The sequence below is a fragment of the Podarcis melisellensis genome (assembly GCF_964234715.1).
Source record: "Podarcis melisellensis genome assembly, chromosome: 6".
NCBI lineage: Eukaryota > Metazoa > Chordata > Lepidosauria > Squamata > Lacertidae > Podarcis > Podarcis melisellensis.
The window spans coordinates 29,305,761-29,325,076 of record NC_138538.1 but is presented as its reverse complement, the minus strand read 5'-3'; the positions used below and the strand labels follow the sequence as shown (position 1 = coordinate 29,325,076).

General features: G+C 42.8%; 1 protein-coding gene and 1 long non-coding RNA gene across 10 annotated transcripts in view; one reads left to right on the top strand and one right to left on the bottom strand.

Moving 5' to 3' along the window:
• LOC309373274 overlaps window positions 1-19,316 on the bottom strand; it is a 104,315-nt gene that overhangs the window by 52,803 nt on the left and 32,196 nt on the right. The gene's annotated exons all lie outside the window — the stretch shown is intronic.
• The window catches only part of TOX2 (TOX high mobility group box family member 2), a 251,651-nt gene that overhangs the window by 214,755 nt on the left and 17,580 nt on the right, over window positions 1-19,316 (top strand). For all 9 annotated transcript variants that reach the window (XM_081916974.1, XM_081916973.1, XM_081916970.1 and 6 more), the window contains one exon: window positions 1,032-1,259. In XM_081916974.1, coding sequence (XP_081773100.1) covers window positions 1,032-1,259 — 228 coding nt within the window. The remainder of the gene's footprint in view (window positions 1-1,031; window positions 1,260-19,316) is intronic.

The following is a 19,316-nucleotide window of genomic DNA, read 5'->3' as shown; positions in this document are numbered from 1 at the left end:
CACTGTATGACAGTGCCCCCAGCTCCCAGCCCCTCTAGATGGTCCAGAAGGATGTTATGGTCGATGGTATCAAAAGCCGCTGAGAGATCCAGCAGAACTAGGAAACAGCTCTCACCTTTGTCCCTAGCCCACTGGAGATCATTGACCAGTGCGACCAAGGCTGCTTCAGTCCCATGATGAGTCCTGAATCCTGACTGGAAGGGATCCAAATGGTCCGCTTCTTCCAGCCATTAAATGATGGCTTATGTATATGAATCAGCCATCCCTGACCAAACTGTTCAGAAAGAATGTTTATATTAGCCCTTTTCAGATGTTCTGCATCTAAAGTCAAGTAAATGTATGAGAGAGGCAGTAGGGAAAAGCTACACACCCACTCCTGTCCTGGTTACCCTCCATGAATTGAAAGATGAACACCTGAAGTAGTAGGGAGCTTCCCCTGCTCATTGTTTTCCTAGTTTTCCCAGGTTCTAAAACACATGGGGAGTTTCTATGGGTACAGCAGACTCCCCACTTTAAAATGGTGACTGGGGGTTGGAGCTAGTTTGGTGGTCCCCACTGCCCTCTCATATTTCCTAAAGTCAGCTGTAGGGTACCTGAAGAGGGATATTATTATCTCATGCCACATGAACCATAAGGACTTTCCAATGAAGCAAATTCATAAATCCAGCTGCTGCACAATAAATCAAAGAATACTCATGCATGTGTGAACCTACCCTTAGCATAACAGCAAAAGTGGTGGCACTCAGAACTACTTGCAGTAATTTTTATAAAGATCAAGTATGTCAAAAATTCAGAATTGTGAATGGAGCATCTATAAAAGGAATCATGGGCCTATCTTGACTCAGTGGCATCATACTTCCTTAAGAATGGAAGATCACAAGCAACTATACGGAAGGCTACTTATAAGGGTTCTTAGTTTTCTTGAGTTGTTGGCTACCTTCCCTATCATTCCAAGTTGTCTTGAATTTTTAATCTGAACCAGGACTGAACTGAATTGTGATAATTAACAATTCCGTCTTGACTTTTGACAGGTAACTGGAGAGAAGAGACCATTAACAGATTTGGGCAAAAAGCCCAAAAACCAAAAGAAGAAGAAAAAGAAGGATCCCAATGAACCCCAGAAGCCAGTGTCAGCTTATGCCCTGTTTTTCAGAGATACACAAGCCGCTATCAAAGGACAAAACCCCAACGCTACCTTTGGGGATGTATCAAAAATTGTTGCATCGATGTGGGACAGTTTAGGAGAAGAACAAAAACAGGTAAATTCCTTGTCCACCTTACCGCTGAAAGTTAGTATGTTTGTTTTTCTTGATGATGCCATGCTTTTCTTTTCTTTTTTGAAAGAAAAAAATCTGCACTGTATTTCATTCGATTTTGCTTTGGTTTATTTTATTTTTTTATTTATTAAATTGGTATAACCGCCCTTCATCCGCAGATCTCAGGGCGGTTCAATGCTTAAAAATACAAGGTGTTCTTTAACAATAAATTACCAATTTACCTTTTCTTCTTCAAAGCTAGGACTTCAACAAAAGCTTGCCTAAAAAACAACTAAAACTCAGGGTATTGCAAACATCAGTAAATATAGTATATATCCCTTATACACCCAGTAGATCACAGCAGTCTGTGGGAGTGTTTCTCCTTCAAGTTTCAAAGACCTCCGATGCTCACCCCAGTAACTGCTACTGGAAGTGCAAAGATGAAGGGATGACTAGTGCAGAGAAATAGGCCCATCTCTACCCACCTGCTTTGCAGTGAATAACTTCATATCTATTTCATATTACCGTGTTGTGATTATCATCTAAATGTATTTTTCCTAGTTTTGCTTATTTGTAATTTTGAGAGGACATAAGCTATGGCAGGAGTAGCAGCATGGTACCTTCCAGCTGAACTACAGCTTCTCTCATCATCTCTGACTATTGGCCATACTAACAGGGGCTGATGAAAGTGGTAGTCCAACAACATCTAAAGGGCACCATGTTGCCTATCCCTGAAGCTACTGTCTCTATGCACCAGTTGTGCTTAGGCTTTGAACAAGGCTAGAGACTCTTAATATCTGAAAGTCAGATTATTTGAGAAATCTTCCACTCACCCCATGGATATGGGTAGCAGCATTTCTGGGCTGAAAATCTCTAATTGGTAATTTCATCCATTTAGTTTCAGAGACCAACTGTCCTTAATGACAACTTTTGTGCTCTCTGGTGGTTGCACTGAACTTAAGCCTGCCAAAAAAAAAAAGAGCAGGCATACGAGACTCAAATACTTCCTGACAGTTTAGATCCTCCTACTGGAAGAGTTCCAGGTGGTTAGATCTACGAAAGGAGAAGCAGGTGGAGAAACCAATTTAAATTAAAATGTGTTTGAAAATGGTTCTGCGTTTTATATTGTTTTGTGTAGGTGACAAGTACCATGAATATGTTTAACTTTAATGAGGCCAATGTCTTTCTTTTTTAATTCTGATGTAGTTTTCTAACTTTCTGCACTTTTATAGCTCACTTGAATGGAGCATTGATGATTACTCCGTTACTCTTTGCCTGTGTACAGATAATTATTTGTGTAGAGCAGCGTAGGGCTAGCCTCCCTGCTTACTGATGCCTTGGCACTAGACCCTTTGATATAGTACTAGAAACTTGATAACCTTATAAACACCAGAGAGAACCTCATTTCAGGGGATAAATCCTTTATCAGATTCCTAATTGCAACCCCTTCCCATGGTCATATGAAATGCAAGTCAGCAAAGCAGGAAAAGAGACTAAAGCAAAGCTCAGATTGCACCAGGTCTGGTGAATTTCTAAAATAATTATTGGATGTTTCATTCTTGAACGTGCTAGAAGGAAATGGGGTGGGGGAAATGTGACCTAGCAAAGGTTGTTGGACTGTGACTTCCATTACCCCCCCCCCATTTTCAGAGTTGTAGTCCATCAACTTATAGAGGACCACAGATTCCCATGCCATCTGCTGGCGGGAGGGATTGCGCATAGTCCAAGGAAAAGTGGTTTTTGAAGAGTAAGAAAGCATAAAAGGCTACATGAAAGCAGATGCCTTTTACCTGCTTCGAAACAATTTTAAAAAGCTGTAAAAGCTGCTTCAGACATGGCAGATGGTAGTTACTAAGCATTTCAGAGGCACAGTCTAAGTCCCTAAAACAATCTTACGTGCATGTTTTACAGTAGCACATGTAAAAGTTATGAACGTATTGTATATATTCCCTCTTTTAGTCTGTCTTGCTTCTTTTGCTAAAGTCATATAGAGCTATATACTCCGTGGCCATATTTCTGCAGTGCGGTTGATCTCTGCTTTTGGCACACTGAGATCTGGATTGTGTTGAAGGAATAATAGATTAGTTCCTGGATGGCTTTGCTTTTGATTTGTCTGGGATTAGCATCTGACATTTGATCCCTTCATCCTATCCCTAATTCAACATTATTCCCTCCACACAATTAAGTTCACATGGAAAGAGTGGTGCTGTACGCACTGTCCCCAGGCAAGGTATAGGTCACCACCATCCTGTCCATTCTGTGCTTGTCCGCAGAAGAAGCCCTTCTAAGCATGCGTGTGCTCTCTCCATAAAGTCACAGAATTGTTTTTCTGTTGTGACCCACCCTGGGATCTTTGGATGAGAGGTGGCATACAAAAATAATAATTAGAAAATGGAGTTGGAAGGGACCCCAAGGGTCATGTAGTCCAACCCCCTGCAGTGCAGGAATCAGAACTACATAATCTCTGACATACGCTTTAAAACCTCCAGTGAACAAGAGTCTGCCATCTTCTGCAGTAGTCCATTCCACCGCCAAACAGCTCTTACTGTTACAATGTTCTTAGTAATGTTTAGTTAGAATCTCCTTTCTTGTACCGTATTTTTCACTCTATAAGACACACTTTTTCCCTCCTAAAAGGTAAAGGGAAATGTGTGTGCGTCTTATGGAGCGAATGCAGGCAGGAGGCAGGCGGGAAAAGCCTGCAAGCACCGCACACACGCTCCATGCGGCTCGTGAAAGGGAGTGATGAGCAGTGCCTTTAAAAATACTTTTTTCCTTGCATTCCCCCTCTAAAAACTAGGTGCGTCTTATGGAGCAAAAAATATGGTAATTTGAATCCGTTGGTTCGCTTGCTCCATCTTCTATGCGTATGCTTGTGCAGAATTCCCAACCACAAAAAGAGCACGTGCATGTTCAGAATGCTTTCCTTTTTGCAGGATGGCAAAACACTGAGAGTCCTTTCTGGACTTTCTTAACCAATGAGCTTGGTTACGAAGGAGTTTGTGACTAGGAATATGTTTCATAGTTGGATCTCTGTAAGTTGGCAAGATACAAGCTTCAGCCTGGCACCTCCCAACCCCTTTGCATTTTTGTGGAGAGGGGATTATTGGTAGGGCTGGGAGTCATAGTGTTTGCCTGCAATTCCATAGTCACTGGAAATGCACACAACCCTTTCTGGAGTGGCAAGGGATGCTGATGACTAGAGGGAGGTGGGCAATCTCCTTATTTTCATGGGAGGTCTCCCTGAGATCACTCTTCCGGGAGTTTGTTTGATCTTCTTCATCTCATGCTGGGAATCAGAGCAGTCACTGGCTTGCTTTGTTTTGTCCAAGGCCTGATTCACACAACCATGTCCATCATATGGTAACATGCAATGACCACACAGCTCAGCTGATCACAGCATAGGTTGTGCTTTGCATGCAGAAGATCTCAGGCTCAGTCCCCACATTTCCAGTTAAAAGGAGCCAGAGGCAGTGTGTTGTAGAATTTGGAGCATTGGTCATAGACCTCTGTTCCTGTAACTGCTCTTGCTCTGAAGCTTATTGGGTAACCTGGGGCCTTTATTCAATCAAACCTACCTTGCAGGAATGTTATTAGGATAAAAGCAGGACATTCATGTCACCCTGAAGTAACAAAGATGGAACACCTGTAACAAAGATGGAAGACCTGAGACCTTTGAGAGCTACTGCCAGTAGATGATAGTGCCATACATGGGCCAGTGGTCTGGCTCAGTATGAAGTAGCTTTTCATGCAGCTGTCAATTGTTTTCTTGCCATGTGAGCAGAGAACTTGCCACATGGGTAAACCCAACCTCAGCTGATCAGGCGAACGGGCTTCCTTATAAGTGAAGAGACCTTGAACTATTATCCATTTGTTTAGGAAGGCTTGATATAAAACAGTTTTAACAACTTCATTTGGAAGCAGCTGATTTCAGCAGCTGGGTTTCTGCTTTTATAAATTTATTTTGAGATTTATTTGTTTGTAGTTTAATCACTACAGGTTTAATCACCTGAGCAATCTTTGCAGATTAATTGCTAATTTATTGTACCTAGTTTGCTGGATTAGCAGTTGTAGAAGTTTTGCTTAATTGTCATGAAGATAGAAAAAGACAAGTGGTCAGGAACCCAGGGCTTGGAACGCAGAAGACTAGAATTGGTGTCTTGTCGAGTCATGCATATTGAATGTCAGCTGATTTTTCATCAGCACAATTTCATTTGGCATGGCAGTCTCTTAAGCAGCCCCCTATAAATTTCACTCTGCAGTGCACTATTCACACTGTTCACTGTCCACAGGCTAACAAAGGGAAAGTCCATAGAGTTCTCTCTTTCCTCTCGCAGCCATGATTAGTCTACAACTTGGCAAGCCAGGGCGCTTAATATTTCCCTACAGCTGGCTGGGTGTTAGATACGTATTATTTTGATGTGCACTAAACCAGGAAACTGCTACAAACTGTTCAGCACACAGAGGGTTAAGTTTTTTGCGGGCTGCTAAATGGCTGCATACACTTGAAGTATCAAAGCCAGAGAGGTTTATGTGCTTTGGAACAGGTGCTGCTGCTCCCACAAAGCAAATTTACTTTCCTCCCAGTGACGAAGTAAACAAAGTGAAGCTGGCTTCTTTTTCATTGCAGCTTTATTATTTTGGTTTAGTTCTTGCTCACATTTATGACAAAGCAAACCTAGAGAGGAAAACCTCATCTTTTTTCTAATGCAAAGGAGTGTGTGTAAAATAACAATAATAACACAGGGCTGTGTTCAATGTAGATGCTGCTGCCTTTTGTCTGCCTTTTTGCCAAGATTGTCTCTCCAATATTTTTGTTTGTCAATTGTGCCTTTTGTCATATCGTTCCTTTTTCTTCTTCTCTCCCCAGCCTCTTCACAATGAATCTTCATTTTCTCGCTGACACACTTATATCTAAATTCCTCATTTCCTGCCTTTTTTTATTTATATCTGTTGCTTGGTGATTTGATCATGCTGTGGAATACAGGATTAGCAATCTCCCCGTCCTTGGGTTTTCAACAAGGACACCTGTTCTGCAAGTTGCACAATTTCCTCCCTCGCCTTAACCCTTTCAAGCATTAGTCTTACTCTGCACAAATGGGGAGGGGGGAGCTCCCAACTTTGAATGCCTTCACTACTCTGCCTCTGTGCTTTTGAGTACATTATAATCTTCATTCTTTACCAGCTGGCATAGCCTTTCCTAAGAGGCTTACACAGGAATCTAAAGGATGTGCCAGTGAAGAAAAAAATAATAATTATTATTATATTACTCTTTGAACCTTGCAGATAGTTTAGCAGCTGTTCCTGTAGAGATAGTTTGTATTTGACTAAAAAATAAAATGCTAATTCAGCTGTTATCATCCAGCGAAGTACCTGCCCCTAGTAATCTGCTTTCAGCTCCCTGCTTCCTCTTTAAGAGCTCACAGAATGCCTTGCCACAATGTGTATTTTCTCTGCCTTAAAACAAATCTCTCCCTAAATTCGCAATGATACCAAGTAGACTGATTTGACATTAGCTGTAGCAGATCTTAATTCTAGATTGAAATAAAGTCATCTAATCAGACAAAGACGACTCTGCCCTGCTCTGGACAAGAAATAGGGGTTTATTTTACTTATTTATTTTAGTGCCAACTGTCGTAAGCAGAAATCAAGAGGCTTAAAACTGGTTAACAGTAGCACCATCTAGAGGAACTGGGACAGTCCAAATCTGTTCCAAGGTGTCTTGACTAGCTTGGCTTCAGCTTATAGCAATGACCACAGCTCTGTCCACCATTATATACAGGTATATTTCACTGAAATTGGATAGATGACGCCAATATCCGCTAACCGAAGCCTTAAGATCTCCTCGTGGTTATTTAATTACTTATCAACTTTTTAATTCTCTGGTAATTCTGAGGTTTCTGCTTACAGTTCTCACCCTCTCCTAATATTACTTCCTATATATGCAAAAAAAATAGGGACAAATGTCTGTTAGCCCAGCCTTTCTTTAATAACTGGAGCTGTCCCCAAGTCTTTGCCTGCCTATTTCTTATGTTTGGCAACACCTAGATGTGATGATTTGATTCTCCTTAATGCTTTTCACCAAGTGACAGGCACATCTTGCTTTGACACCTTTTCCCCTAAAGGCTCCGAGCTATTTATCTGTATTGATGGAGTCGACCATTTCTGACTATTTCATTTTTCTCCTTTAATGTGAACCAACTCACTCCGACTGTGTACCCTGACACTGAACTTCCAATTGTTCATCGTTGCTTATGCTGCATCACTTACATGAGATTATTAAAACTCTAGGGCATTTAAACTTTATGCTCCTCACCCCATATATGGTCTGTCTTTCTAGTTAACTCTTTTAACTGCTGTGAAAAACAGAAAACCACCATTACTGTAAATAGTGAGGGCAGGGGAAATATTTAGCTTCTGCCTCCGTTCTGGCCATGCAGCAAGCACATCATGGCTCAGTTTGGACATAATGCTCAACCATATGTTAGCACTTTAAAGACGAGCTTGCACATGCCTTGTGCTTGCAAGCTCTCTCCTCTTCCCCACATATGCAAGGGGGAGACCAGTAGCTTTAGAATTAACCACAGTCCTCTGTGACATCTGAACTATGTAAACTGTGATTTGTTGCAAGTATCATGATTTTGAAACGACCTAAGATTGAACTGTGGTTTCAGATTCCCGTCAGTTAACAAATCAGAGTTAGTTTACAACTTGAGGTCACCTCAACCCATTTTCCTAGATCCAAGTTTGTTGAGGCAATACAAATGTGGAGATTGGGAGAGTCATTTCTGGGTGAAAATTGACAGGAAATGGGAGGGATAGTTATCCTTTTCCCTCTCCTAGCCAGGCCTATTTCCAGACTTTGTGCTTGAAGTCAGGGAGTTACTATGCCCCTGTATTAATGTTACAAGGCAAACAGAGGGTTGGGAGCCACTTATTTGCATTGAAATTAGCATTGCCATATGGATTTTGCCAGGATTTTGGATGTGCCACCTGGTTCCCAGTTTGATTTGATTTTCTTTTTAGCCCAGTGTATACCCTCAGAGAGCTGAAGATACAAATATAGTCCGCAGGCAATATTCTGCCCAACTGTGTAGTGAGAAACCAGCCTTCTCTTGCCCCCCATTGTTCTTTGCTAATGAAGAAAGCCACTACTGTGACTGACATGAAAGAGGAACAATGAGATCCTGGGCATACTCTCAGAAGTAGAAGAACACTAAGTTACAAATTGTCCCTTGTAATGTCTGGAAATTGAATTTCCTGTTTCCTTTCAAAGCTTTTATTTTCTTCCCCCTCCACCAGTTCTCACCTCTGCCCATACAAAACAGTGGAGAAATCCAAAACTTCAGCATATGATTGCCAGCAACATGGCCCCCACCACTACCAAGCAAGGGTAGCATCAAAAATGTTTCTTGAACATTTTCCCTGCTTCCAGCTGTGTGCTATAATACTAAACTAGGAATGGAGGGAACTGGGGTCTGTGCATATGTCATATGGGGTTGAAACGACACCATCAATTGATGGATGCACAAGGGAGTGATAGGGTATGCAAAGTGGAGGAGTGTGGCTCTCCAGATGTTGTTGGACTTCAACTGCCATCAGCCCCAGCCAGCACAATGGTTGGGGATGATGTAAGTTGCAGTTCAACAACATCTGGAGAACCACAAGCTCTGCTTCTGTCCCAAAGGTTTCATTCAAAGGCACTGTATTTCCACCCTGCCCCTCTGCTCACTGCTTGTTATTCAAGACCTATAGTTTGTCCTGTTAAATGCAGCCTTGGAGAATGCAAAGTTCTATAAATGGGAACTAAACGGGCAGGTGTTTTTCCCATTGCACCTCAAATGGGAAATTATTGGGGGAAGATACCTAAGAGAAATGCTTGCAAATTTATTACTTTTTAAAAAAGTGTTTCTTCCATTACTGTATAATAGCTGATTGAAAAGTATTGTTTGTGAGTTGTGACAGCACTCTTCCATTCATTTCCAGACTACTTCTCCCAAGGCTCTGGTACTACTGGGCTTACCCTTAAACCATTCTGCGTATCTTGTCAATCACCACATTCTGCAGTTGTGCCTTTAGGTATGCTTACTGACAGCTAGTTTTATTTAAATGATAACTTCAGAGTGGTTCCCATTTACAAGATACCACTCATTTTTACATTTGCAAGCCTCAAATTTATTACTTCTAGCTCGAAGTAGCCTGGAGCAATGCAAGGCCATTTAATTATGCTGATACTGCTTTTCTTGATAGGTTTTCCCCTATTGCTGCAAAAGATATGGCCATTGCTACTGAAAAAGTCCATAACCCAATGGTAGACAGCATGCTGTGCATGTAGAAGAACCCAGGCTCAGTCCTGGGCATCTGCAGGTAGAGCTGGGAAATGGTCCCCTCTGAAACCACTGCTTAAAACTTACACAAGAGCCCATTACTCACGCTCAGAAGGTTCAACACCTGGTATCTCTAGTTAATAAAAGGGTCAGGTAGGAAGTGATACAAAATACTTCTGCCTGAGCCTAGAGAGTTCCTGCCAATCAAAAAAATCCAATACTGAGGTAGCTGGACAAATGATCTGACGCGGTACAAGGTGATTTCCTGTTTCCCTTTAGGGCAAGGCCTGCAGCTCAGTGGTCAAATGTGTGCTTTACATGCTGAAGACCCCAGATTCAATCTCTCATTTTGGGCTGGTTGAGCCCCCTGTCCGATTGTTTGTTGCTGTGTTCATATAAACTGAACAGGGTACATCCAAGTAAGCACTTCGCTTCTGTACTGTTTCGACTTGAGTGACTCCCTTATGTACACTTCCGCCAGCGAGAACCCAGAGTGCACCTCAGTTCTCTGTGTAGATGAACTCCAGAGGAATATGCATGTTAGCAGAAAGAGCATACCTCTATGAATCCTACATCATGCATGCTATAGTGTCATGGCTAAGAGACTGGGGCTTGTATCCAGTGTAGGGCTAAGTAACTGTCCCATCCATGCAAAGATTTCCACTTGTGCAATTGGACTCCCCCTGCTTTTCCTGCATGTGTTCTGCAGCCCTCCCCAGATCTGCTCCTGAGACTTGGGGGGAAAGCCAGAACAAGTTTAGGGAGCACACGGGGGCAGAGGGAAGGAATAGGGGGAAGTCCTGTTGTCCAAGTGCGCTCTTTGCATTCATGGGATGATGCAGATGTTAATCACGATTAGCAATTGCCTGCAAAAGCTAAATTCACAATTGAGTGGTTAGTCTCTAAGGATCCACCGCACTTCTTTTGACTTCTACTTAGAGGTGGAAGAGCTTCTGCTTTGTTCAACATTAGCATGAACTGTTCTTGAGTTCACTCTTCTTTGAATATCTCTAAGGATAATTAAATGCTGTTACTCCCTCTTCAGTTTGATCCTCCGTTCTCTCTTGGAACAAACCAAGGTTCTGAATTGTCCCTTGTGTGCAAAATGCTAGAAGGGGAAATGTCTGAAAGTTTACTTCCTTATCCAGCATCTCTCCACCACTGCGTGAGGTACTCTGCCATGACGAGGTTAAAGAGGAGAGTCACGTTTATTTATTTCATGAATGTCTCACTTCCCATGAGGCATTCCAGAGCTATTTAAAATATAGCAATAGCATATCAGAATCATAAAATTATAGAGCTGGAAGGGACCCCAAGGGTCATCTAGTCCACCCCCTGCAATGCAGGAAACTCCATCCCCTATCCAATTTGAAATCGGACCGGACCCTGTTTAGCTTTGCAAATGTGCAAGCAGTTTTTTTTACTGCACCACTAAAAAGGTTGCATATGTAAAAACAGTTAAAACAATTCCATATGCAGTAATTTATATATATTACGTGGTGTGTGTGTTTATAACAAGTAATTTGGGGACAGAGCAGCTTGCCTTCTGAAACTGTTTGTGGGCAGGAACAACCAAGCCTGAGGTCAAGAAAAGCTACCACTACATTTATCATAGAGGTGGAGAGCCTCCTTTAGCCTAAGGGTCACTGTCTTTTCTGGACAACCTTTGGAGGGCCATATGTCACTGTTGCGGGGGGCCAGAGGCAAAAGTGGGTGAAACAACAAATTAAATTTTACCTTTGTGCAGTGTGCTTGTTTCTGCAAACAGTTGCACATCCTCCTCTATTCTCCATCCGGACAAGCAGAAATCACTACCAGAGTTCAAAGATGTGCTACAGCCAGGGAAAAGCATGGAAGAAGGGCATGAAGCAGGGCTGATGAGGGGAAGAGGGTGGATAAAATCCTGAGGGCCAGATAGAGAAGCTTGGAGCAATACCTTTGGCCCCTGAACTTGAGGACCTCTAATTTATCTAGTAAGCAGAGTCTGCAGTCCAAACTTGGTAAAGGTAAAGGACCCCTGACAGTTAAGTCCAGTCACAAACGATTCTGAGGTTGCGGTGCTCATCTTACTTCACTGGCCGAGGGAGCTGACATTTGTCCTCAGTTTTCCCGGGTCATGTGGCCAGCATGACTGAGCCGCTTCTGGCGAAACCAGAGCAGTGCACGGAAATGCCGTTTACCTTCCCGTGGGAGCAGTACCTATTTATCTACTTGCACTTTGACGTGCTTTCGAACTGCTAGGTTGGCAGGAGCAGGGACCGAGCAATGGGAGCTCACCCCATTGCGGGGATTTGAACCGCCAACCTTCTGATCGGCAAGCCCTAGGCTCAGTAGTTTAGACCACAGTGCCACCTGTGTCCAAACTAGTCAGGACATTAAATGCATCTTTCCATTCAATGTGCAGGTTTTAAAAAATGCATGTGGCATCAGCTAAGAGCTGCTTATAATTATTGCGGCTTCAGCAAGCATGGATGGAACTTTTAAGAGGAGGGCGTTCTCACTTCCAGGTCACAACCCAGGAGGAAAGGATTAAATCCAACTCTCTGCACTTGCCGTAACCCTGATCGCTATTAGCTCTATCCATCTGATGCTTCTTTTGCATCTTTTTAAAACCTGCATGTTAAATGCGAAGATTTAATAATCACATCTAGTTTGGTCCTCGGTTCTCTTAGAAAGTCAATGACAATAATTAGCTTTTTGTTTTCGGTAGCTGGTAGGTGCTGATGGCAGGATTTATGTCCTGCCATACCTTATGTTCTGCCCTAATCCCTGTGATACAGGAGGAGAATTTTAACGTGAGAAGCCCAGTTTGCTTAGCATTCATTAGTTACACTATACAGCATTGCTCTATTTGAAACAAGCAGGCTGGAATCCAAAGTTTACCAATAACAGCTACTCCTGTCGTTCAGCATGTGCGCTTGACATAGAGCAGTTCTGTGGGCGTCAGAGGGGTTTGGAATAATTGTCTTGTCTAATTAACTGGTTATCAAAACGGAACATTTCATTATGGCACAATTACTAGTTGCTTTGCTAAGATACAGAGGCGTCAGGATTGCGACTCTGACATATGCTTCCATCAACTCTGATTTCTCCCTCCTCCCAATAATCAGTAACATATTTGCTCCCCTCTGCTCCTTCCCAACACCCACCCAGTCCCTTAATGACTAATGAATGCTCCAGCTGACGAATAGAAAAATAAACCCACAGGCATGGCAGATTATCTGGGGAAAAATGCAGAATATATATATATATATATATATATTTAAAAAATCTTTAAATCTGATAAATGTTTGGAATTAATATCTCTAGGGGGAATAGATGATTAAATTAGAAAGAAGGCTAGTTCAGTCAGTATTTAAATGAATCTCCTTGCAAAGCTCTTTTAACATGGATGGTTTTTAAGCAGCCCTGGTAGGAAGTGCTGTTCACATTTTGCCCTGGATTTTCAGGGTGTCAAGTGGGATTTTAGCCACACACTTCCCATTATTAGAGTCAATAAGATGCCACAGTAAGTACAGTTTCTAAACAGGGCTACAGGTAAATCATGTTAACACATACAAAGCAAGTAAGTCTTTCTGCAAGTGAAAGCTTGTCAGTCAGCACAGTTGTTTTAAAAGGGCACACAGGTAGATACTATGCTTTCATATACAGAAGTCAAATAAGCCAATTACCAGATATGTCTTAAAGGCAAGGACGAGATATAATAGCATAAAGGGTTAAAACGATAGAAATAAAAATATAAGCAATAACAATCTTATTTGTTAGAGTCTGCAATTCTAATATTAATAGAGAGGAAGGCAATAGAACTTGCAGTTGACTGGGGTTTAGTTTGACTTTGAAAAGAAAGTTACAGATAGGTAGCCGTGTTGGTCTGCCATGGTCAAAACAAAATAAATTCCTTCCAGTAGCACCTTAAAGACCATCTAAGTTAGTTCTTGGTATGAGCTTTCGTGTGCATGCGTATCGTGTGTATCTGAAGAAGTGTGCATGCACACGAAAGCTCATACCAAGAACTAACTTAGTTGGTCTTTAAGGTGCTACTGGAAGGATTTTTTTTTTGTTTTGAAAGGAAATTTCACTTTTATCTACCAGACAGGGGTGGAAGAGAAATGAAATGATCCAAAGTGGCAAAACTGTGTTATGCATTGTGTAATCAAAAAAGAAGTGTGGAATGTTAACTCTTAGAACAGGAATATTCATTGCTAGATTGTCAACAAAGTTTTTATTGTTTTATTTAACTGCGAAAGGTGGTGGGCCTGTTGTGGGGGAAATCCCACCCAACTGGCTTTTCGATCTCCAGCTACATCCTCCACCTCTTTTTATGTCCTCAGCAGGTTGAGCAGGAAGGGGAAAAGCAGGGAGGGGAAAAGGTCCCCTGCAGAATCTTGTGCTCTAGCTCTTAACTGATTCATTCCAAGCCTTAAATATAGGTCCTCTGGACAACATTCAACATTTTCTTCAGTTGAGTGCATGGTAAAATCTAAACTATGTGCTGCATGTTGAATCATTTTCGTACTGCAGAGACTCATGTGGTATTCCAGTTTGAACTAACCATCTGGCTCTCAATCAATTACATTTAAATCAGTGTACCACAAAACCACAATGAGTGTGCCCTTTTGAGGATCCTGGGAAGAGGATATTTTGCAATGCTATAAACAAAAAGCATGTTCTATTGGAACAGAAGGCAATCTTTTAATGGTTTGAAATGCAGAATCTGTATGCATTTGGACAACAAAGAAGAGAAACTGGAGAAGGTTTCTATCTATAGTTGAGTCCCCCCTTAACTTGCAGAAAAATAATGAGGGATCAAGCCAGCCTCGTAGCTGATGCCCACGCAGCACTTGCCAAAGACTAGCAGTGGGAGGTTGGATTGGGCTGAGCAGATGCTCAGTGGATGCCTTCCCCACCTTTGAGGTGATTGCTGGAAGCTGTGCTTGTCATAGAAAGCCTGCCAACCTCCTCCTTACCTATAATTCTTGCCATTAGTTGCCAGATAGATTAAGAAGGAATGGTAGGAGGGAAAGAGTGGGAGGTACGTGCGCACATGCACAAAAGGGGTAGGAGGGTACACGTACTGCCTCCTCCCCGTCCCTTCACAAGTTGCGCATGTGTTCGTGTGTAATGCATACTGTGTGTTCTTTTTGTGCATGGCACTTGTATGCATTTGAGAGCATACCGTGTGTGTGTGTGCATGCACGCACATACACACAAACATTTCTATTTTATTTTTTGCAATAGGTGGAGTGTGCTGGTACAGTTGCAGTCTTTTACTGAGCACATATATGCACAGCCCACTGTGAGTTATTGTGCATGCCCCCTTTTATTCTCTACTATAGTTACATACCAAAGCAAGAGTCGAAACAGTATTAAGAAAAAGCAAGGCCTGTCAGAATTGTGGGTTTAAAAGATATATTGACATTCATATTGACACTCATATTGAGGGGCTGTTCACGGTTAGCATTGTCAGATTCACCTGCTCACAAACATATGATTATGGTTGTTAGGAGTAAAATGTGAAGGCAAAGTGTCTTGTAGCCCTCAATACCAATTAAAATAAAACAACAACAACACACATTCATTCAGTTCCATCCTATTGGTGGGAGGAAGGAGGGAACAGGAGTGCTTGTGTATCCTGGAGTGAGATGAAGTCCTTCAAGAGAACTGAGCTTTCGCTTCTTGCTCGCTCCACCAATTAGCTTATATTTATAGCATTAAGTTCCAGTGCAGTCCAGGTAATCTGCCCGTAATAGAAATCCCAGAGCAGTGATCCTTGATATATTGGGGCCGCACCAATATCCCTTAACAGATGGTCTGCGCGGTTAATTCTAATAGTGCCACCCACCTTTTAAGGGATAGAGTGGGGACTGAATCTAGCCCTGCCTTTCTCCCTTTTTGCAGTCCAGAATGGTGTGTGTGTGTGTGTGTGTGTGTAAGTAATTGTGGTACAAGGATCAATAGTTCAGGACTTTAATCAAAAAATTGTCAATTGAAGCTTAAGGCCCAAAGGCCTCGTTTGTCAAACAAAAGAGTTTTATATTACTTGAGTGAAATTTTTAAATGGAGACAGGAAGGGCATCCCTCTTGGATGGGAGCTGGTGCTTGAAGCCAATGGTACCACATGCCAGTGACCACATGCAGGTTGATGCCATGCATGTGCACACCTTTTCTTTTACGATGCTGCTGATAGTGGGACTTGTGGAAGACTTCCAGTGGCATGCCCAAAATCAGTGTGTGCAGAGTTTTCATGACTGAGTTGTGCACACAAATGGTAAACTTCCATTTTTGCAAAAGGAGCCAACCTCACCATGGACAGTCATGAGACTTGGCCCAAGGAGAATGTGGTCAAAATCCCAAATATAATCCAGCTGCTAAGAGCAGCCTGGAGGTAGTTATAAGGTCTAAAATTAGTAGCTAAAACCATATCACCTTCCATGGCAGGTTTATGACTCATAGCTCTATTTTTACTTTACAGATGGACACAGATTACAGAAACACTTTATTTATATCTGAAACAAAATGCATGTCTTTCAGTAAATCTGTGGAGCAGGGCTTCAGTTTTACAAGCCCAGTTTGGTGCTACTGATTGAGTATTAAAACATATATTTTTGCTGATACTATTTTGACAAAAGTTCTAGTCACACATTCCTTTAGTGCCTGCAGGGCAGCCTTGCCCCTGACTTTGCAGCCACTTCCTGGGAAAACGGCGAGTGGCTCACAACTGCCTGTAAAGGAAGTAAAATGCACAAGCTCCTGCTCATGGGTAGGGATTACATGCAATTGGGACACCTTGCTGACAACGATGCACAAGACAGGGATGTGTCTTGGGGAATGAGGCTAAACGGTTGGCCAGAGAACCAGTGTGGTGTAGTGGTTAAGAGTGGTAGACTCGTAATCAGGGGAACCGGGTTCGCGTCTCCGCTCCTCCACATGCAGCTGCTGGGTGACCTTGGGCTAGTCACACTTCTCTGAAGTCTCTCAGCCCCACTCACCTCACAGAGTGTTTGTTGTGGGGGAGGAAGGGAAAGGAGAATGTTACCCACTTTGAGACTCCTTCGGGTAGTGATAAAGCGGGATATCAAATCCAAACTCTTCTTCTTCTCACTTTACAGTGACTGCACAGTTCCGCTACACACAAGAAAAGCATGACTAGAGCAAAAGGCATATTAATTTTGTGGAACAGAGAATTCCAGTAATTCCATACTTTCCTTTTGCCAATCTTGATTATTTCGGTCTCAGCACTGAGCAGATAAATGAGTAATTTTAGAGAAAGCTAAGATATGCTTTAAAAACATTTTCCATGGGATCTTCATTCATTTGGATAGACTTGAGCGCCATATTCTGTGCCTGAACTAGGGATTTTGCTCTATATGTTTTAAAGAAGGCATTTGCCAGTGCAACATAAACATCTCACTGGCAATTTATTTGACTATATGGAACACAGATGTCACCCTCCCACTTCCTGTTTGCTTGAAGAAGAAAAGAGGACTCCCAGATAGGGCTGTGCATCAGATTCATCCAAGACCCAAATCAAATAAGGCTGTTTCAGGAAATCAGGGCATTGGTCGAGTCAGGTTGAGAGACCCCAAGGTCAACATGGCTCATTAGGCTTTTGAGATTGATGCAAAGCTTGAAGCGGAGGGGGCTTGATGGAGAAAGAAAAAGCAGGCATGGGGCAGGGAGAACTCACAAAAGGGAGGGACCTACTAGGCAGCTGCATCTTCGTGGGAGAGGGGAATGGATGCTTCTCTCAGCCAGCCTCTCCTTCCCACCAGACTTCTCCGTCTTTCCACCCCAGCTGGTTAGCAAAACGATTTGATCTGCCAGTTGCTGATCCTTGCCAAGCTGCAATGAAGCCCTTCACAATGGAGTAGAATCCCGCAGGGCTGAATCTTTCTGCTTACCAAGCCACTCCTCCGTCTGGAAAGGGGAGGCGAGGATGGAGCATCTCACTCCACCCCAGCCTATGTTGAGAATATGGTTTTAAGAAGCCTTAGCCCTACCCCTAAATTGCTTTGAGGATGGATCTGGGGCAGGGTGGTCGGCCCCCAGGTTGTCACAGGACACAGTGGCCTGTTCCTGGGGCCACAGTTCAGGAAGCCTTTGCACAGCCACTTGGGACACGGGTGGCATTGTGGGTTAAACCACTGTTCCACTTGGGCTTGCCGATTGAATGGTCGACGGTCCGAATCCCCGCAATGGAGTGAGCTCCCGTTGTTCAGTCCCAGCTCCTGCCAACCTAGCAGTTTGAAAGCATGCAGTGCAAGTAGATAAATAGGTACCGCTCCGGCGGGAAGGTAAACAGCATTTCCATGCACTGTTCTGGTTTCGCCAGAAGCAGCTTAGTCACGCTGGCCACATGACCAGGAAAAACTGTCTGTGGAAGCGGACAAAAGCCAGCTTCCTTGGCCTTTAAAGCAAGATGAGCACCGCAACCCCAGAGTAGTTTGCAACTGGACTTAAATGTCAGGGGTCCCTTTACCTTACTCTTAGGTAAGGGAAGGTTGATAACTGCTGAATTGGCTGGCTGTTAATATTTCATCCTTCGGTAACCAAATATAATTTTTGTCTCTGAACAGTTGATATTCTGCAGCTCATTACAGCAATGAACAGTTAATTGCATAACATTCTTGTAGGGCCAACAAGAATAATTATGAGTTGAAAATGTGATTTTGGCAGTAGTATGCTATCAACCTGCTACAAAAATCAATAAGTTAAATGATCATTCTTTAACAGTGAAGATTTTTGTATTGTCTCTTTCATCCCCGGCTCTCAATATACTTTCGGCCTCCACCTTCAACAGATATACACACACTTCTGGGTGGAAGAAATAGCATTTGCTGGTGGTACTGTACCTTATGCAAGAAATGTAGGTGTTACTTTCGCTATGTAGCTGCATCTACATGACTGCTCCAGGTTGGAAGTATATCAAGAAACTAAACCAGCCCTTTGTGGTTTGAGCTGTACCCTTGAAAATCCAAATCTGACTTGCAGATGTGCAACAATGCTTCTTATATAGATATTTGCATGGTTTAGTGTCTGCACTTATATTGATCAAGATTAATAGCATGCTTGCCTTCCTTGCCCTGAGAGCTTTAAAAGGCTTTGGAGGAAAGTTTTGTACATGAAAATAAGTATACATATCCATATGAGTGGCTCATGTAGCCCTTTGAAAAGAAAAGACAAAATTTGAAGTTGTCTGTTCCCCACACCAGTTCCTTGCCAGCTCAATAATATTTTCTAAATTTAATTTTTTAAACAAAATTCTTTTGGCAGTGCATTATGCTTCTTAAGTCTACCTGTTCAGCATTATACACCAAACCTATTTGTTGTTTTTAATGGTCTCCTCAGGTTCCCCATAGGGACACGGGTGGTGCTGTGGGTTAACCCACAGAGCCTAGGACTTGCCGATCAGAAGGTCGGCAGTTCGAATCCCCACGACGGGGTGAGCTCCTGTTGCCCGGTCCCTGCTCCTGCCAACCTAGCAGTTTGAAAGCACACCAGTGCAAGTAGATAAATAGGTACCGCCCCGGCGGGAAGGTAAACGGCGTTTCCATGCGCTGCTCTGATTCACCAGAAGTGGCTTAGTCATGCTGGCCACATGACCCGGAAGCTGTACGCCAGCTCCCTCGGCCAATAGAGCAAGATGAGCGCCGCAACCCCAAAGTCGGCCACGACTGGACCTAATGGTCAGGGGTCCCTCTACCTCTAGGTTCCCCATGTGCCAGAGTAAGGC